General features: G+C 51.4%; 2 protein-coding genes across 2 annotated transcripts in view; both read left to right on the top strand.

The window, feature by feature from the left end:
* Window positions 1-12,487, top strand: part of BCO2 (beta-carotene oxygenase 2) — a 15,823-nt gene extending 3,336 nt beyond the window's left edge. Inside the window, 11 exon segments of the mRNA XM_066564564.1 lie at window positions 1,320-1,524; window positions 2,499-2,710; window positions 3,624-3,739; window positions 5,246-5,348; window positions 6,395-6,523; window positions 6,651-6,811; window positions 8,202-8,369; window positions 10,231-10,368; window positions 10,542-10,724; window positions 11,092-11,202; window positions 11,500-12,487. Coding sequence (XP_066420661.1) covers window positions 1,320-1,524; window positions 2,499-2,710; window positions 3,624-3,739; window positions 5,246-5,348; window positions 6,395-6,523; window positions 6,651-6,811; window positions 8,202-8,369; window positions 10,231-10,368; window positions 10,542-10,724; window positions 11,092-11,202; window positions 11,500-11,613 — 1,640 coding nt within the window. The 3' untranslated portion in view covers window positions 11,614-12,487.
* Window positions 12,488-14,105: 1,618 nt separating this feature from the next.
* Window positions 14,106-19,065, top strand: PTS (6-pyruvoyltetrahydropterin synthase). Its single transcript, XM_066564428.1, has 6 exons — window positions 14,106-14,212; window positions 15,971-16,050; window positions 16,719-16,741; window positions 17,144-17,200; window positions 17,485-17,555; window positions 18,593-19,065. The coding sequence occupies exons 1-6, from the start codon at window positions 14,139-14,141 to the stop codon at window positions 18,729-18,731; spliced, it is 444 nt and encodes a 147-aa protein (XP_066420525.1). The 5' UTR covers window positions 14,106-14,138; the 3' UTR covers window positions 18,732-19,065.
* Window positions 19,066-20,366: the final 1,301 nt, after the last annotated feature.

Here is a 20,366-nt window from a genome sequence, read left to right on the forward strand (position 1 = left end):
TCTTCAAAATATCTCCTTATGGTTGTGTTCCTCTTATTCTTTAATGCGTATTTTGTACCTTTGCAACAAAATCTTCAAAGTATCTCCTTATGGTTTGTTCCTCTCATTCTTTAGTGCATATTTTGCATCTTTGCAATCCACATTTGCATTTCTGCAAACACTTCAGAGATCTAAAGGAGGATTTGGGGATTGGCAGATTGGAGAGCTAGACTGGAACCTTGCATTTTACCTTCTTGCAATCCTAACACACAACCTGTGGTGTTTTTGTGTAGAGAAACAAGCTCAGCAGAATTCTGTCTTCCGGCTCAGCTCTTTTGCAAATAGTCCAGCTGAAAGAGCAGATTTCCTCTGGAGATGTTGAGCAAAGGGTTTCAGAGGAGGGAAATTGGGCAGCAGCTACACCTGGATTAAAGGATGTAGGCCAGAAGCAGCGGCGGTGAAAGAGCAGAAAATCAGAGTGAATTCTGTAACAGCCTGGACTCCTTCAGTGTGTGGTGTCTGAGCAGCCCTGGGTGATGGAGCTCTGCCTGCCACGTGCCCTTTTTGGTCAGCATTTCAGCCCACCTCAGTGCTCAGCAGCTCAGGCTGGCTCCGTGGTCTCGGGGAGAGCACAGAGCGGCTGCACTGAGGGCAGCACGGGCAGGTGCCAACCTGGGCAGGGAGGCACCCCCGGCTAAATCCACCTCTGCAGCTAAATGGATTGCTAAAACAATCCTTGTGTTGATGAGGCTTTGCAAACCAGGCTGTGGGAGCCAATCACTGACATCACTGGTAGCTCACAGCGTTCCAATCACTTCATGCTCTCCTGAGGCTTTTGTTCTCCAGAAGGGGTGGTTGCAGCCGAACCAGAGGCTCCACCAGTAATTATCCTTCTCTGCTTATCTCCCTGCCAAATAAAACTTGTAAATCTGTTTTGTGCTGTAAATGGGCTTGGGCTCAGTTTCATTGTTGTTCTTCCATTTTTGCATTTCTTTTTTCTTCTCTTAATTATTTGCGAAATTAAATCCAAATATACATTTCTTTGATTAAAAGAAAATTCATCATCTTTTCTATCGTCCTATGTTCTGTTACCTCCTTTGGGCTGCAGAACTAATGTCTCTTGTGGGTTAACTAGAGCAGAGTAGAATCCCCAGGATTTTCAGCTCCCTGTGGATATGTTGGGTTTTGTCGCTTTACCTTGAGTATCCACCACAACCTGGCTGCTTGCAGATGCTGAATGCTCTTCTCCCTGACATCCAATCTCAAGATCTAGCATTTTGCACTTTAATCCAGTGAAAATCTCAATTCCCTTTGTTTTGTTCTCCCTGCTCTCTTTGCAGGCTTCAAGAATTACCTGCCCAGCCCATCCAGGGAGCAAATCCCCTGCCACAGACCCCGGGGGTTGCAATGCATCTCCCCCTTAGTGCAGAGTGTGGAGGAGACCCCCGAACCCATCCCAGCCAAGATCAAAGGACATATTCCCAAGTGGATTAATGGAAATCTGCTGAGGAATGGCCCTGGCAAGTTTGAGTTTGGCAATGACAAGTAAGTCTCCTTTAAATGAATTTTTAAATGGTTCTGGCCAGAACTCTGCCTAAACCTAAAGGGGAGTCCCCCTCATGACTATTTAGAGCATCTTTTAGTTTCTTTTTACGTACAGGAAGGAAGAAATATCGATGTCAGTCTTTTGAGAGCTGTTGCTCCCTCATTTGGGAACTCCTATTTTCTGCAAAGAGGAGATGAATGGTGAAGTCACCCAGGCTGGAGAAGCTGAGTCACAGAGAGGCTCTCACCCACTCACCATGGTGGCGTGGGGAATAAAACATGCCCAGCTTTGTCCTCTGTCCTGAACAAAAATCCACCCCTGAGCACTCTGAAATAAATCCAGGGCAGGAATTTGGAGAGTTGGTTGCACCAAATGGTGTGAACTGATTTAGAAGCAAATCCACCCAGTGCTAAGAATAATATATTAAAACATCCTCAGAAGGCACTTACTCCCTGTGGCTTGGAATGTGCCATTCTAGTAACTGACAGCTCAGCTGATGGCAGCAAGTGGCCAAAGCTGATCTCCTCCTCATATTCCTGGAGTGAGACCATCAGGTGCTCTGGGAGTCTCACAAATCCCTTGGTTTGGAGACAATAACATCCTGCAAGAAGCTGAGAGCTAAAGGCCTCTGGGTTTGCAGTATTAATTTATATTGTTGTACAGTACAGCACAAACTCCATTCCCTGTGCAAGAAGTGGGTGGTTTACCTGTATAGATTATTCCCAAAAAACCTTACAGCATTTGCAAACATCACACCCCACAGCTGTGAATATACTTGTTTCGATTCGTTTTGATTTGGTTTGGTTTGATTTGATTGATTCAGGGGTTTTCCCAAACAAAGCTGTGCCTGGTTAATAATTCAGGGGATCTGGGAATCAGCTTTTACAAAGATCACTAAACCTAAAAAGAGGGTACTACACAGTATCATATAATGCCCAACTCTTCTTCATCTCTTTTTTCTCTCTCCTGGAAGGTTTAACCACTGGTTTGATGGCATGGCCCTGCTGCACCAGTTCCAGCTGGCCCATGGCACGGTGACCTACAGGAGCAGGTTCCTGCAGAGCAGCTCCTACCTGAGGAACAGCCAGCACAGCCGCATTGTGGCCTCGGAGTTTGGCACCTTGGCCATGCCAGACCCGTGCAAGAGCCTCTTTGGGCGCTTCCTGGCCCGCTTCGAGCCGCCGCGTAAGAGAGCTTCTGTAAAACTCGAGGGGCTTCTGAGATTTCCTTGGAGGAACTTGTGGTTAGGTGGAAAGGGAGGGGTGAGGAAGTCTGACAGACTTTCTGTGAGTCTATGTTTTTCTTAGAATATGGCCCAAATGCTGAAATTATGCAAATTGGTGTCAGCCTCAGCGGGGGGAGGCAGAGTTTAATGTTTTGATGCCACTTGAGCTCACTCAATCCTGGATCTTTCTGCAAATTTCCCAAAGAAAGCTCTCCCCGAGAGAATATCCTGTGCAGTGCTGACCCTGATGTTCTACCTGAGACACAGCTTTGCCCTTAAAACACCTTGCCTTGCTAAGCTTGTAGGGTAAGTGGGCTAATCCCTCCCTTCCTGGGCTAAGGGGCAGGAGATTATTGAGTAGGGTGAGGGATGGTGCTGCACAGCAATGGAAGTTCCAGTACCTTTAGGATTCTGTGTACGTCAGGGAAGAAAGAGGCTTAAATGCAAGCAAAGTGTTCCCCACTAAAACCAGCGCAGGGCTGAAGTTTGCAGTTTGTTGCTGATGCTGTGACCATCTTCCTTTTCTCCTCTCCCCTCCTGCCACATCATCTGTCCTTTCCCGAGGTGCTCACACCTTCACTCGTGGTGACACCCCCCAAATCCCCACCCCAGCTCCCTCAAGGCGTTCCAGACCTCTCCACATCCCTCACCTGCCTTTGCCCAGCTCCCACAGTGATTTCCATCCCTGTCCTCGTCCTTTTAACTCAGCTCCACCTGCACAGTTTCCCTTTGTAGATGAGCAAAATATTTCCAGTCAATCTCACAGGGATTAATGTCACTGCAAATAGCTTTATTTGTTTAAATATGTCTAACTTGCCATAATCCAACATGAGCTGCACAGAGCTGTGCACAATGCCAAGATTTCTGTTTCAGAGCCCAGTGACAACTGCAATGTGAACTATGTGCTGTACAGAGGGGATTATTATGTCAGCAGCGAGAACATCTGCATGCACAAGGTGGACCCAGAGACACTGGAAACAAAGGAGAAGGTGTGGACAGGTGGGATTAGGGAGCTGGGGTACGGTGGTACAGAACCACACCTTGCTGGCTCAAGGGGAATTCCACCTCCGGAGGAATTTGCCTGTGCCTGCAGTGTCTCCCAGCTGAGTCCCTGGGCAGCTCTCAGGGGTGGAGGTGCAGTCACTGCCTGGCTGGGCACAGCTATCAGTTCTCCTCTGCTCTCCCTGCTTGCCTGGGCTTGCCTGCACCTCTTAGCAGAACAGGAAACAGCTTTTTTCTGTGTACAAGAAAAAGCGAACATTGCTGATCTCACATCTGCCTTTTCCCTGGTGCTTTGCTTTCATATCAATTCTCTGGATCTGCTTTTTATGCCTCAAGCTTTGCACACTCCAAAGCTGCCCTTGATCAAACCCTGTTGTAAAGGGGTGGTTCAGCTGCCACTTGATTTTCTCCCCCTGCTAGGAAATGACCAAAACATCAGAGAAGTTTTTCCCTGTGACCAGAAGTGACAGAAGGTGACCTGTGACAGGACAGCACAAGCTATGTAGGGCTGGCCTGAGTCATGCCAGCTTTGTTTCTGCTTGGATGGGAAATATTTCCTTATGGATGTGTTCCTCTCATTCTTTAATGCATATCTTGCACCTTTGCAAACAAAATCTTCAAAATATCTCCTTATGGATGTGTTCCTCTCATGTTTAATGCATATCTTGCACCTTTGCAAACGAAATCCCCCCTGCCTGCACCCTTAGAGGGGATTTGGACTGGACAGCTGTGGGAAGGGCTGAGTGAGGATTCTGCCCTTCCTAAGTCTGTATTTACTGCTGGGTCTGTTTGACACCAAAAAATGCCAGCTCAGAGCATCCCTCAGGTCATGAGGGAGCCACTCCAGGAATTCCTATCTGCAGGATCAGTAGTGAGTCATGAATAAGCTGTGTGTAAAGCACAGCCACCGAGCTGGAGCTGTCCTGGGTGGTTTGCCAGCTGATCTGTTTGTAAATCAGACTGCAGTCATGAAAAGACACGTGGGGATTTTCAGGTTCAGCTCTGCTGAGCCATCTTATCATAAAATGAAAATAGTTCCCCTCAAGCGTTTTTTTTTTTTAGATGCAGACTGGTATTTTCTTGGGTAAGTGAAGAAATGGAAGGGATGATCTCACATTTAAGCTCTCCAGTTTGAGATGCCTTAACAGGACCTGGTTTTCTGAGCATGCAGTGACAAAACTCTTGGTGATTGTTCTGGGGCAGTGACCATCCCTTCACACACCTGCCTGTGCTTGTTATGGGCATCATTCCCACCGTGCCAGCACTTGTACCATAAGGAACATCTGTGTCTTCCAAGGAATGTCTACTGCTATTAGTCCTGCTTTCCTGATAGAGAAATATCCTTATTTTCAAGGATTTGCAGGCAGAAAGAAGGCTGGAGTTCAGATCCCACATTATTAATAATGAATAAAATCTGCTCTTCTTCCTCAGACTTCCACAAAAGAGACCCTTGGGGAAGTTCTGCACTGACTGAAAATCTCTGGCATTTGCAGGTGGACTGGAGCAAGTTTATAGCAGTGAATGGGGCCACAGCTCATCCCCACTACGAGTCTGATGGGACAACCTACAACATGGGCAACTCCTATGGGAAGCACGGTGAGGAGGCCTTGGCCAGGCTGGTTTTTTTTGGGCAGGGGGTACAGGATCCCTCCTGGTGCTGCTTCGAGGAGCTGCTGTTGAAGGAGCACCCAAAGCGACCTGGAAATTGCTGTTCCTCAGCCAACATGTCAGTGCCAGTCTGCCCCATAAAACTGGCTCCTCTCAGGATTTCGTTTCAGATGCTTCTGACTTTGGCCTGTGAGTGTCCAGCAAATTCTCCTCTTCCTCTCCCAAGCTTTGCTGGAAAACAGGAGAATGACTTTTTTAAAGTCCCCTCCACTGCTGAAGCCTCATCTGAGGAAATTTAGCAATTCATATTTTTCACTTAGAATAAATTGGCTTTTGGTGAGCACCATAAGGGTTTTTGCAGGCGGGAAGACAGAATTTATTCTGGTCACCTGGCTATCTTCCAGCAAAGCTGAGTTTTATGGGATATTTTTCTTCTTCTCAGAACTCTGAGCATCTTGATAGGACCCTGTTCCATCCACATGGCTGCTCAGAGCAATCAGTCCCTGTCAGCTGTGTGAAATCCTTCTTTTCCAGGGGCCTCTGAAAGCACCCACTGCCCTTTATTGAGATCCCTTAGGCCAGCTCCACATTTTCCCAATTTTGACCATTTTTCATTCTTGCTGCTTTCATTTCCTTTTGGCCTCAGCAAAGGCCAGCTCTGTGCCACGTGCTTTTTCCAGCTGGACATACCAAGCTTTAGATCATTATTATTCAGCCATCCTTTCCTGCTCATATGCCAGGTTTATTAAATGAGCATTACTAAGGCTCGGAGTTCTCATTTCCTGTGAGCTTGGTTTTCATCCTGCCCCTGTTATTACAGGAGAGTGCTTCAGGCAGAGCTGGCATTCTCCTAGGCTAAGATCCCTCTATTTCCTTTCAAGCATCCTCTTTTTGTTTTTCTTTTGGTAGATAAATCCTCTGTAGAATGTTTACTGCCTGTGGGGAGACATTTAGGAGAGGTTGTTCCAAGTATTCCTGGAGAACAGGAAGGAGCAGAGCCTGAGTTTGGTTTGAACACCTTCTCCCCTTTCCAGGATCCAGCTACAACATCATCAGGGTCCCCCCACAGGAGTCAGGCCACGGGGACACCTTGGAGGGAGCCAAAGTTCTGTGCTCCATCCCTCCCAGGGACAGGGCAAAGCCATCCTACTACCACAGCTTTGGTAAGAGTCCACCCCAAACTCAGGGAATTCGGGAAAATGCGATGCAGAAAGGGCTGACCAGCTCTCTCTGCCCTTGAGATGTTTTCCTGGCTCATATTTGGGTGATGTTCCTCCCTTCTCTCCTCAGGGATGACTGAAAACTACATCGTTTTCATCGAGCAGCCGCTCAAGCTGAACCTGTTGAAGATCATCACCTCCAAGCTCCGTGGGACAGCCATCTATGATGGGATCAGCTGGGAGCCTCAGCACAACACCTACTTCCACGTGGTGAACAAGCACACTGGGGAGGTGAGGGGGTCTTTGGCCCCTGCAATGGCTGATCTGGAACTTTTAAGTTCCAAATTTCCAATTTTTTTTTTCCAACTTCCATTCCCAAAAGTGTTACGTAGCAGCCACGGGGAGTTTAAGAACCAACCCAGAAGTTACTGCAATAAATATTTTAAGGTTTATTGTAGTGTAGATTTACACCACAATGTTTATTTGTAGATTTGTTAAAAATGGGGTTTCTTCATGCATTTTCCTCTTTATTCATTCATTTCTTTGCCAGCCCTAAAAGGACAGGCAGAAAGAAGCAGTTTGGAGGGACAGGGACTGAAATGCAGGTCCCAGGTACTACAGGGTACAAAAAGGTCAGAACCTGGGAAAGATGCACAGCAAGGGGCTGCTTGGCATTTTGGGTTTTCTTCTTCCAGTTTTGCTCCTTAGGGGCTTAGAGCAGCCCTTTTTGTGGTGACACAAGGACAGAAGGCAAACCCCAAGGAATGAGAGGGGTTGCAATGGGGGGCAGAGTGCAGTATTTGCAGGGATCCTCAATGAAGGGAGAGAATGATGCATCTGACTCCATCTTATCAGAAGGCTAATTAATTACTTCATTACACTATTATTCTACACTATATTTGACTATATTACATTACCTCTATAAACTGAATCTGCCAAGCACTCAACTGCACTGAATTTCATGACTGTCAGCCCACAGTCCTGACACACACACACACACACCTGGCCCTGACAGGCCAAGGAAACAAAACACCATCACTGTGGGTAAACAATCTCCATCTTGCATTCTCCTCTGGCACAAACACAGGCACAGCAAATGATAAGAATTGTTTTTCCTTTCTCTGAGGTTCAGAGAACGTGAAACCCAGGAATATTCTTGGGAAGAACTGTGCCTTGCTTTCCTCTGTGAAGGTGAATTTCTCTGTGAATGATGAGGAGGACTGCATTGCTATCAGAAGGCTAATTAATTACTTCATTACTACTACTACTAATTAGTAATTAATTACTACATTATGCTATATTATTCCATACTATATTACACTATGTTACATTCCATCTAAACTGAATCTGCCAAGCACCCAGCTCTGCACACAATCTCGTGACTGTCCCGACTCAGACACACACACCCAGCCCTGATAGTCCAAGGAAACAAAACACCACGACTTTGGGTAAATAATCTCCATATTGCATTCTACTTTGGCACAAACACGGGCACCCCAAATGAGATAAGAGTTGTTTTGGTCATTCTCTGAGGTTCAGAGGATGTGAAACCCAGAAATATTCTTGGGAAGAACTGTGCCCTGCATTTCTCTGCGAAGTGTGGGGCTACAGGAGAGAGGAGAAGGAGGGGGCGAGGCAGGAGCTGTGCAGAGGAGCTGCAGCTGTGCCCTGCTCCCTGCAGGTTCTGCCAGGCTCGTGGTGCTCCCAGCCCTTCGTCGCCTTCCACCAGATCAACGCCTTCGAGGAGCGGGGCTGCGTGGTGCTGGACCTGTGCTGCCAGGACGAGGGCACCAGCCTGGCCCTCTACACGCTGCAGAACCTCAGGAGGAGTGGGCAAGGGCTGGACCAGGTGAGATCCCTGCCTCTGCTCCCCCAGCGTCTGCTGCAGGAGTTGATTTTCTGTAGCAAAGCTCAGGTTGGGAGAATGGGAGCACCGTGGGGACAGCACAAGCACAACCCATGAAAAATGGAATGATCATCTCTTGATGCTTTCTCTCCTTTTTAAATCTCTCTCCATGGAGTATGCCCATGAAATTCTTCAAGCCCTGTGTGTGACACAGAGCTCCATAGCCTGGCAGAATTTATTTCTGTTTTAAAACCTTGGTTTTAATGACATACATTTTCCCTGTCCTTGTGTAATGCAAATTTCCCCTCAGAAATGATGCAAAATAAGTTGTAGCATAACTTTGAAATGGAAAAAGAAAAAGGAACCCTGTTCTTTAAGACATTACTTCATAAAAGGAGCAGTTTTTATGAAAATCACAGAAACACAAATACCACAGAAACCCCTGCCCTGTTCCCCACAGACACCTCACAAAAGCACATTCAAATAAATCATTTATTGTGGACACTGTGGGCTCTGTGAAAAGCCCCGTTTCAGGCTGTGTGAGGGGCATTATTTTGCATAGGTCACACATGGGAAAAGTGGGGCTGCTTTCAGTTTCTCACCCTGCAGATGTGTTTGTTGGAAACCCAGCGTGCTGGGGGGGCTGCTGCATGTCCAGACAGGGCTGAACTTCCCCTGTCTGTCCTGAGCTGTCTAGAACCAGCTCAGCTCCGACCTGAAAGGAGCACAGCTGTGTCCCATCGGGTTCTGCTTTCTCTTGGCATTTATTCTGGGGCTTTTTCAAGCATTTTTTGAGCATAGTCAAGTACAGCGGATTGTTAATCCCAGTTTTTTGTTTGTCCTTCTCTGAGCACAACCCAGGTGGAGTTTGATGTGGCTGGAGGTGTCCTGGTGCCAGCACGGGGCCTGTGTTTCCAGCAGGCACATTCTTCAAGTGACAAGTGGCATCACCAGCACACTTCAGCCACCCACACACAGAGGAATCATTTCACAACAGAAGCTCAAACTTCACTGCATCAAAAGCCTCAGGAGTGTCTGGGCATGGCTTGTCTCCTTTCCCCAAATTTGCTGGCTCACTAACCCTGGCAGAGTATTCTGTCTGGCAGAGTTCCTCAGCCAGATTATATGAACCAGAAAAGGTTTGAAAACAAGGTTAACGTGTAATTAACGAGAAGTTTCACAAGTGAGCTGGTGAGTTGTGGATTGAAGTAACCACAACACACCAAAACAGGGTCCTTATCTATTTTACTTAAATGGGAATATGATGGGTTGTGAACTTGGCTCGAGCAGAGCTTTAGTGGCAGTGGTGGAATTATCCTCTCAATTTGCTGAGTGTCTGCCACACTGGGGGCTGCACTTTGCTCCCCAGGTAAATCCACCATCATTCCCCTGGACTTCCAACCATGAATCCATGGCTACCTGAGCATGGAGGAGGGAATCCTGCAGGGGAACTTCAGGCACTGAAGGCACAGTGCTCTCCTGCTTCTCCTCAGAGTGATGTGAAGCAACACAAGCCTGTTCTAACTGAATAAAACACATGCAGTGTCTGTCCAATTGCTGGATTTGGTGATAATGGTTTTTTATTGGGCTGATTTGCATACCCAGCTCAGCATTAATTACTGTGAGAGCAGTGCTGACCCTTTTAATTCATGTGGTTTTAGTTTCTGCTGTAAATTACTGGAACATGCAGGAACTTCTTCTTTCCATTATGTGCTTTACCTTACCAGAACTTGGTCAAACACATAAGGAAAAGAAGAAGAAGAATTCAGGGGTGTCTAAAACTTCAGAATTGTTCCCTAAAAGTGCATTTAAGCTGAAATGTCTGTCCTCTCTCCATCACCATCACTCTCTGTCTCTCTAACAGGTTTATGCCTCCGTCCCCAGAGCTTTCCCTCGCCGCTTCGTTCTCCCTCTGGACGTGGGTCCAGACACACCTGTGGGGAAAAACCTGAACCCACTGCCTTACACCCAGGCAAAGGCTGTGAAGGGTGCAGATGGCAAGGTGTGTACCAAACCATAAATGCATTTATGCAGCAGCTCCCGTTCCTCAGAGCTTTCAGCACCTTTGGTTGTGCGGTGGTTGGTGGGACCAGCCAGCTCTCCTGCCCTGTCCAAGCTGAACCAACCCTGCACATTTCCTGGAGAAATTACTCTGCAATTTTCTTTTTCTCCCAGGTCTGGTGCACACACGAAAATCTCCACCCTGAGGGCTTTGAGAAAGTCGGGGGCCTGGAGTTCCCCCAGATCAATTACGCGGCGCACAACGGCCGCAGGTACCGCTACTTCTACGGCTGCGGCTTCGGGCACCTGCTCGGAGACTCCTTGATCAAGGTCGATGTGGAGACCAAGAATTTCAAGGTGAGGTGAAGTCAGCTCGTCGAGTCCTTCCCCTGAACTGGATTTGAAGGTGTGACGTTTACTGGGGGTTTTTTAGGGCTTTGCACAGATGGCTCTGGGATGAGATTCCCAGTTTCATCCCTCACCTGGCACCTTATGAACGTGGCACAGTCACCAAACAAGAGAGGATGGCACCAGCACACTACTGGAATGAAAAAAAAAGTTCATAAAAAAAGTTGAACTCTTAAGTTTCTTGGAGCCCAGAGTATTTCCAGGTGCCTTTGTGGGGAGCACTTGTAACTCTTGCTCACTGTAGCAGACAAGTATTAATGCAATGAAGCTCGTCCATACGTCCCTGAAGCTCATCCATATGTTCTGTGCTTGCTAGATTTGGCAGGAGGAGGGATGCTACCCATCAGAGCCCGTGTTTGTGCCAGTGCCCAATGCCACGGCAGAGGACAGCGGAGTCATCTTGTCTGTGGTGGTCTCCCCTGCTGAGGTAACTTGCTGGCTGTAGTTTGTCAAAGTCACACAGCATTAATTCACTTTTTAAACCTCAAAGCCGAGCTGGAGGCTCCCTGGCAGGTAGTTCTTGCTCTCCAGAGTGCCTGGCCAAGCACAGGCAGCGCAGGCAGGAGTTTTGCCCAGGATGTTGGTGTGTCCCCAGTGGAAGCTGTGAGGCTCAGAGCTCCTGCCCTGCAGGTTTGGTCTCCGTGGTTTGCTCTGTGCCTTTGTGTGCAAACAGTGCGAGAAGTTCAGCCTGGCCACTCACTCTGCCTTTCTGCTCCTCCTGCAGAACCAAAGTGCTTTCCTGCTCGTCCTGGATGCAGAGACCTTCCGGGAGCTGGGGCGAGCAGAAGTCGGGGTGCCAATGCCTTACGGGTTCCACGGCATCTTCAGTGCCCACTGAGGGACTCCTGGGCACCTCCTGGGACTCAGGGCTGAGCCAGCCCCACAAGGAACCTCTGCTGCCTTCACCTCCCACCTTTCCATCACGTCTGGGATGAAGGAGCTGCTTTTTCTCCACCACAACCTCCTGTATTCCTAACAGAACACAGCCAAGGAAGGCAGGAGCCCTTTGCTCCCACAGCCCACTGCTTTATCTGCATTTCTTTTTCTATCTTGCTAGACCAGCTATAGGAGCAGTTCACTAAGGATGCCAGGGTGAGGCTTGCAAGGCAGAAAATGGAAACTGAGGTGATAAACCCCTTCCTTTGGTGCCCTGAGGGGAAGAGAACATCAACGCTCGGGGCTGTGACTTTGGCTGGAATGTGTAGAGCAGAAGAGAGGAGTAAAGCCCAGCAGGTGACAGGTGGGGCCAGTGAAGGGGAGTAAACGCCCCCCTTGCATCCAGGTTGCCTTCAGTGGGCTCCAGGGGGTAGATGCAGGCACTCACAGAAGCTGTGCTTGTGCTTTATTCTGTACCAAAGCAGTGCCCTCAAATAAAACCTTGGGAAGTTTTTCCTTTCTCTGCCTGCCCTCAGAGTCTTGTAGATGTGGGGACACATCTCCAGGGCAGGACACAGTGGCTGACAGTGCCTGCCTTCCTCCCAGTTCCACCAGTAGGAAACACCAGTAGGAAACACAGAGAGCCCCACCGAGGCCTTGGTGTCCCTCTGGGGTTGAGCAGAGCAGAACAAACTCCAGCCCCCTGTGTCATCCAGGCTTCTCCAGATCCTGGACTCTGGGTGGGTCAGCAGTGAGGACTTCTGGTTGTACTTTTTCATTTTGAAGAATTATTTGAATAATTTCCTTGAGTAATAAAGGAGCCCTTTCGCCCTTGGGGCTTTTCCTCCTCTGAGCTTCCTTCACCTTCCTTACAGGTCTGGGGAAAAGAAAAGGAACTTTACCTCAGGGCTGCTGCTCTGGGAGAGGCAGAGGAGGCTCAGCCGGAGCTGGTGGAAGCCGCTAGATGGCAAACAGCTCCCGTTCAGCAGCCTCTGGTCACTGTCACACCCTGCCCTCCTCCTGGAGCCTGTCCCCGCGGGGGCAGCCCCAGCACGGGCAGCACAATGGTGCCACGAGGAGTTTGATGGAGTTCAGCCACCACTGGTTCTCTTTTTTAATTTTTATTTTTTTTCCTCGTTGAGGTGGGAAACGGAAAGGGGTCAGAGGCTCAGGTGGCGCCTTGAGTGGATTAAAGTTGCCGTGTTTAAAGCTCCGCTTCCCCAGCACGCTGCCCCGCCTGGGCTGTGCACACAGGCTGTGCTCCCCGCCCCAGCAGCTCCTGCGTGGAGGATTGAAGGGGGTGGCACGGTCGGGACAGAGGGAGATGAGAGATCTCTGCAGCCAGGGCGTGGAATTTGGGGTTTATTGCAAAGGGCCAAGTGCAGGGCCCTGCTGGGAGCTGCCAGGCACAGCTGGAGCAGGACTGGGAGAAGAGAGGGGGAGAGAGGATGAGAGGGTGAGAGAGTAAAAGCATAAGAGAGTAAAAGGCAAGAGCTAAGAGACAAAAGGTAAGAGAGCGAGGTTCCCATTACAACACTATAAATCTTCTTCTGTGTTGAATATTCTAATTCTCACTAACCAATCTAGTACAAGATACAAATCCTATAGCATTTCCATACAGCCTATAAGAATCATTACATCACCATCCTGTGTTACATTTTAAACCCTAAAATCTCCTCTTTGGGCCCCTTCTGCCAAGCTGCAGGGTCTGCTCTGCCCCTTGGGCCTGTCTGCAGGCAGAGGGTGTTCTTCCATCAAAAGGGGATCACCTTCAGCAGCCACACCATTGTTTTCCAGTTGTTCAGTAACTGAGGGATCTCAAAGCTTGCTTTCATTTCAATCTCGCTTATAGTTTCCATATTCTCCAAATCTTTTGCCAGGCAATCATTTGATAAGGCTTTCCTGTTTGATCTCCCCCAACACCTGCGGATCCTCTCACACAGACCCTGCCCCGCGGCTCGGGGTTTTCCCACCCTCACAGATTCACTCCGGTACCGCCGGCAGTTCCCAGGAACTGAGGGAATGCGCATTCAAACCCTTGCAGCGCTGAGAAATCCAGTTACTCCCTTTCTGAAAATCACCACACTCTAAGGGTTCCTCTGCTTGAACTCCATGAATGTTATTGCCGGGGTGTGCTCCTTCAGGGATGTCCATAACCAGCCCGGGGTCCAACGCTGACACTGGGGGGGACAAGGAGCATCCTCGGGGCTGAACACGGGGGTACAGGAGCATCCTCGGGGCTGAACATGGGGGATTGGAGCATCCTCGGGGCTGAACACGGGGGTACAGGAGCATCCTCGGGGCTGAACACGGGGGATTGGAGCATTCCTGAGTGCGACACCAGCAGGGACGGACCGGAGCACCCCGGGGCCGAACACGGGGAGGAACTGGAGCGTTCCCCGGTCTCGGAGGGCGGATCCCGCGGGCCGGAGCCGCCCCCGGGGCCGGGCTGGAGCCGCCCCGCTCCGGCCCCGCTGCGTCCCCGCGATGTCGCCGCGCTCCGCCCGCCTGGCGCGGCTGTCGCGCTCCGTCACCTTCAGCGCCTGCCACCGCCTGCACAGGTGAGCCCCGCACAGGGGAGCGGCCCCGCACGGGGGAGCCCCGCATAGGGAGCCCCGCACAGGGAGCCCTGCATAGGGAGCCCCGCACAGGGGAGCGGCCCCGCACGGGGGAGCCCCGCATAGGGAGCCCCGCACAGGGAGCCCTGCATAGGGAGCCCCGCACAGGGGAGCGGCCCCGCACGGGGGAGCCCCGCATAGGGAGCCCCGCACAGGGAGCCCTGCATAGGGAGCGGCCCTGCATAGGGAGCCCCGCATAGGGAGCCCCGCATAGGGAGCAGCCCCGCATAGGGAGCCCAGCACAGGGAGCCCCGCACAGGGAGCCCAGCACAGGGAGCCCCGCATAGGGAGCGCCGCATAGGGAGCCCAGCACAGGGAGCCCCGCATAGGGAGCCCCGCATAGGGAGCCCCGCACAGGGGAGCCCCGCATAGGGAGCGCCGCATAGGGAGCCCAGCACAGGGCCCCGCACAGGGGAGCCCAGCACAGGGAGCCCCGCATAGGGAGCCCCGCATAGGGAGCCCCGCACAGGGAGCGCCGCACAGGGAGCGGCCCTGCATAGGGAGCCCAGCACAGGGAGCCCCGCACGGCTGAGCCCCGCATAGGGCGCCCAGCACAGATGAGCCCTGCATAGGGGAGCGGCTCTACACAGGGGAGCGGCCCCGCACAGGGAGCAGCCCCGCACAGAGGAGCCCCGCATAGGGAACCCCGCATAGGGAGCCCCGCACAGAACCCCGCACAGGTGAGCCCCGCACAGGTGAGCCCCGCACAGGGAGCCCCGCACAGGGAGCAGCCCCGCACAGAGGAGCCCCGCATAGGGAACCCCGCATAGGGAGCCCCGCACAGAACCCCGCACAGGTGAGCCCCGCACGGCTGAGCCCCGCCGGGAGGAGGCTCCCGGCCCCGCTGCGTTTCCCGGTTGTGTCCCTCGCCCGGCCCCTTCCCGCAGCCAGCCCTCAGTGCCCGGCTGCAGTTCCGTGTTCTGACAGAGCCGGCAGCGCTTTCGCTTTGTAAACATCGCCCTGCGCCCCCCGATCTGCTGGTTTCCCCCCCAAAACTGATAAATTCCTTGACTGAAGCTTCCTCAGTTTTAGGCTCAGTCTCTTCTCCCAGGCTAGGAGCGGTAGGATGAGGGGAAACAGCCTCGAGCTGTGCCAGAGGAGGTTTAGGCTGGAGATCAGGGGGATTTCTCCATGGAAACGGTGGCCAGGCCTTGGAAGGGGCTGCCCGGGGAGTCCCCATCCCTGGAGGTGCCCGAGGAACTCCTGGATGTGGCACTCGGTGCTCTGGCTCTGGTTGGACCCCATGGTCTCACAGTTCTTTTCCAGCCGCAGTGACCCTGGGGTTCTGTGATGTTCCCAAAATGTGCCTTGACCTGAAACACTCAGAGCAGGGCCCTGGATTGCTTCAAAGGGAAGATTCAGAGGGAAATCCTTTGTACTTTTTGGAGAGGCTCCCTCAGCTTTGTTAATCAGTAACAAACCCAAATGTGCAGCTTGCTCCAGGCCTAAGTGATTTCGGGCCCAGATGTTGAACATTTATCCAGCAGTGGTGTCAGGCAGATGCTGTGAAACAGACACAAAACCACAGCAAGGAAAGATTCAGTGCTGTCAACAGCATCTTTTCATGGACCAGACACTCTGCCTGTGTTTGTGCCTCCTGGGCTGGTTGAATGTGGGAGAGGGAAGGGATGGAGAGCTGGAAAGCAGAGTGGAGTGAATCCATGGAGATGTGGAACAGATCCATGCCCGCCTTTCCCACAGCAAATCCCTGAGTGATGAGGAGAACCTGAAGCTGTTTGGGAAGTGCAACAATCCAAACGGCCACGGACACAACTACAAAGGTAGGAAGGGAGCTGATTTCCATCCTGGCTCTGGAGTGGTGCTCTCAGGGTGGGGAGCGCTGGGCCGCTCATTCTCAGCAGCCTGATGCAGCTTTTAGTGGCTGGGTTTGTGTTTTTATTCAGAATTAGGAGGGAATTTCAGCAGCGGGGTGTTGAACCATAGCGTGGGTTTGCCATTTTTCAGCTGAATAGATAATAAATATTTATTTTCAAATGCCACTTTTTGAATCAAGTCTGCTTGTTTACACTCTGCAGAGCCATTGTGATTGGAATGGAGATTTTTCTAAGCAAAAGCCATGCAAATTAAACAGCCTGTAAACATTATTTGAATGGGTTTTTTCACAAGTTCTCCCATTTGTACACCCCGAGCACACAGAATTAGATCTCTCCCGTTCCTGGAGTGGCTCCCTGTGTTGCTGGCACCCTGAAACCTCTGCTGAGGAGCTGCTTTACCAGGGGAGACAGGCTTATCTCCAGCCTGCCTGTGGCACCAGCCCTTGGGGAGGGATTTTTGTGCCTCTGAGTCACTGTTCTCGTGGAGCATCCCCTCGCAGTCCCACTCCCGAGTGCAGCCTGTGGGTGAGTGGGGTTGTGTGTCGCAGCAGCAGCAGCAGATTTGGTTTGGGGTTCATGGGCATCACAGTGACCTGATCTTTTCTCTTTTTCAGTTGTGGTCACCGTGCGTGGAGAGGTGAGTGCTGCCAGCGCCTTTTTCTGTCCCTCAGTGTGGCAGAATCCCCACAGTTCTGGCCCCCAAGCCTGGATTTCCCAGAGTATTTCAGAAACTCTGTGCACATCACTAGAGCAGGTTTTCTGTGGCCAGTCCTGTTCACAGCAAGGATTTGCAGTTTAATGCTGTTTTCATGCTTGAAGGCTCTTCCAGAGCGTTGTTTCTGCCTGGTGTCAGCTTTTAGGAAAGAGTGGAACCTCTGGAATTGTTTCCAGGCTGTATCAAGGCCTTGGAAACATCACAGGAGTGGAGCTGGAGCCCTCTGACAGTGGGAAGATAATTTCCTTGTGGCTCAGATGAGCTGAGCACAGATATTCCTGTCTGGTTTGTGTTGCCACCAATGTCCCTTGTGCTTCCCTGCAGATTGACCCAGTCTCGGGGATGGTGATGAACCTGACAGACCTGAAGGAATACATGCAGGTAAAAATAGCCCAGTTTTCCTTCTAATCCCCTGGGAGAGATGATCAGAGCTTGTCTGGTCCGTGGTGAGCTGCTGATGGCAGGACATCAAAAGGAAATTAGGCAATAATTGAAGAATAAATGGCTTAGCTCTGTTCTGTGAGGCAGAGCCATGTCTCCAGCTGGGAATCTCACAGCCGGATCTGGGGCTCTTTCCCTTTTTTCCCACCCTGGCTGTGTGGGGTGACCTGAGCCTCAGGCCAGGCAGGGACAGGGACAGGGCTGTCACTGTCCTCTCTCTGCAGGCAGCGATCATGGAGCCCCTTGACCACAAAAACCTGGACAAGGACGTGCCCTACTTCTCTGAGGTGGTGAGGTGGGTCTGGGGGGCTCCTGGAGGGGCTGATCCTCCCTGGAAGCAGCAGCAGCAGCAGCAGCAGCAGCAGCAGCCTGTCCCTGTGTGCTGACCACACTGTGTCCAGCCCTGCTGCCCCTCCTCACATCAGCCTGGACAGGCAGGACCTGCCCATCCCACCCATCCCATCCCACCCCATCCCATCCCACCCATCCCATCCCATCCCATCCCATCCCATCCCACCCCATCCCATCCCACCCATCCCATCCCATCCCACCCATCCCATCCCATCCCACCCATCCCATCCCACCCCATCCCATCCCACCCATCCCACCCCATCCCATCCCATCCCATCCCATCCCATCCCATCCCATCCCATCCCATCCCATCCCATCCCATCCCATCCCATCCCATCCCACCCATCCCATCCTATCCCATCCCATCCCATCCCATCCCATCCCATCCCATCCCATCCCATCCCACCCATCCCACCCCATCCCACCCCATCCAACCCATCCCATCCCACCCATCCCATCCCATCCCACCCCATCCCACCCCATCCAACCCATCCCATCCCACCCATCCCATCCCATCCCATCCCATCCCATCCCATCCCATCCCATCCCATCCCATCCCATCCCATCCCATCCTATCCCACCCCATCCCACCCATCCCATCCCATCCCATCCCATCCCACCCCATCCCATCCCATCCCATCCCACCCCATCCCATCCTATCCCACCCCATCCCATCCCATCCCATCCCATCCCACCCCATCCCATCCCACCCCATCCCATCCCATCCCATCCCATCCCATCCCATCCCATCCCATCCCATCCCATCCCATCCCATCCAATCCCATCCCATCCCATCCCATCCCATCCATCCCATCCCATCCCACTCCACCCCATCCTACCCCATGTGCTGGCAGTGCCACCATCCCCACGCAGCTCAGGTGTCCCCAGCTGCCCCTCAGCATCCCCCCAGCCCACCCTGGCTGCAGATTTTGGTGTCAGTTCTGCCATTCCAGCCCTGTCCCTGCTGCTGTTCCCCCTCAGCACCACGGAGAACGTGGCTGTGTTCATCTGGGACAGCCTCCAGAAGCTCCTGCCCCAGGGCATCCTTTACAAGGTGGAAGTGCACGAGACAGAGCAGAACGTGGTGGTTTACAAGGGAGAAGAAACAATTGTCAAGTGAGATCAGCCTGAGCTCAGCTGCTCAGGAGAAATCTCCATAATCAGCTCCGTGGATCCCTGCTCAGCATTTCCTGCAGCCAGCCCTGGGTTCTGTGCTACAGCAGGACAAGGGCAGATGTTTCACAAGGACCCTCCCAGCAGTTTGCCCATCTGGCTCCTCAGAATGGGTTGGTTTCTCTGCTTTTCCTCAAGACCTTCCTGTTTTGCCAGCTGATGTGAAATTTAGAGTTGTGCCGTGGTAAATAAAGCAGCTTTGGGGAGAGGAGGTGGCCTGGCAAAATCACAAAAGTCTTTGATTTCTCTCTGATTAAAAATTGAATTAATTTATTTGATAATGTGAGCTTTGGTGTTGCTTTGCTCTTTGATCAAGCAGAGAAGCATTTTTGAAGGTGAGAACAACATTATCTTTTCTTTTTTTTTTTTTTTTTTGCTTCTTATCAGTTTACTTCCTGTGCTGCAGGCACATTTCTTCCTGTGGCCAACAGATCTTTCTGGGTGTGTGTAACTTCTGTAGTGGGCAGTAAAAAAAGCATTTCTGATCCAAACTGGAGAGCCAAAGGGAGCAGGGTGAGAATGGGAAACTGAGGGAACTGCAGTGGGAATGTCACAGCCCCAGTGGTGGCAGAGCCCTGGGGAGGGAGTGCAAGAATAAACCCTTAAATCAACCTTTAAATCCAGCCTTAAATCAACCCCAAAACTCAGCGGGGGCTGTTGCAGCAGGATGAGGCTGTGAGAGGAGTTTGAATGGACACTACCCCAATTATCCTGGATATTCTGGAGCTGGGGCCACGCTGGGAAAGCTGAGGAAGGGCAGTGAGGGGATGGATATTGCACAGTTCCTGTGGTTAAAGGCCGTCCAGTCCCCGTGCCTGTCCAGAGGCAGCAGTGGCAGTGCTGTGTGTGATTCCCTTGGTCACATCAGCAATGTCCTGAGGAGTAATTAGGAGTGGCCATCAAGAATAACTTAATGCATATAATAAAAAAAACAACCTGATAAGCAAGGCAGCAATTCCTCTGCTTTCCAAGGAAATGGGGTATTTGAGTAACGGGAACAAACATCCCCTTTGGGGAGGTTTAATGAAGCTTGCCTAATTGTTCACCTTGGCTGCACTCTGCTGCAGGTTCAGGTAAAGTGGGGTTTGCACTGCCAAAAAAAACCTGGGATGGTTTAAAACTTTAAATTCGCAGGAGTCTGGGCTGCTCTGGAATGTAAAATGGGAACTGCTTTAGCTGGGGACAGCCCTGTGCTGTCTCCTGCCCTGCTTCAGCTTCACTCAACCTCCCTGGGAGAGCTTCAGGAAGGGAATTGGGAGGGAAATGAGGGAAATTCCCTTTGGCAGAGCAGAACCTCTGCCCTGGCAGCTGCAGCTTTGGGGAGTTTTCTCTTTTCCTTTTTAAAGGTGGTGCTTTGGGGGATATTTGGCTGCAGGTTCCTTGCGGTGTGAGCCAGGCAGGGAGCGCTCAGTGCCCCGGGAGGAATAAACACTCAGCTGGCACATTTGCCCCTTTTCCCTGCTTTTTTTCCCTCCCCAGATGTGCAAGCAGCGGTTTTTATTCGGCGTGGGGGTTTCTGCAGCTGCTCTGCCCCCTCGTGCTGCTCTGCAATGATGCAAATTCGGAGCTGGTGCTGCTGATT

This window comes from Molothrus aeneus, chromosome 22, assembly GCF_037042795.1.
Source record: "Molothrus aeneus isolate 106 chromosome 22, BPBGC_Maene_1.0, whole genome shotgun sequence".
Lineage (NCBI taxonomy): Eukaryota > Metazoa > Chordata > Aves > Passeriformes > Icteridae > Molothrus > Molothrus aeneus.

Excerpts from the sequence above, each read along its gene's own strand:
- PTS (XM_066564428.1), top strand. The coding sequence starts at position 14,139 with ATGTCGCCGCGCTCCGCCCGCCTGGCGCGGCTGTCGCGCTCCGTCACC. Across the intron at positions 16,051-16,718 it reads CCACGGACACAACTACAAAG|TTGTGGTCACCGTGCGTGGA; the intron begins GTAGGAAGGGAG and ends TCTCTTTTTCAG. Across the intron at positions 17,201-17,484 it reads ACCTGAAGGAATACATGCAG|GCAGCGATCATGGAGCCCCT; the intron begins GTAAAAATAGCC and ends CTCTCTCTGCAG.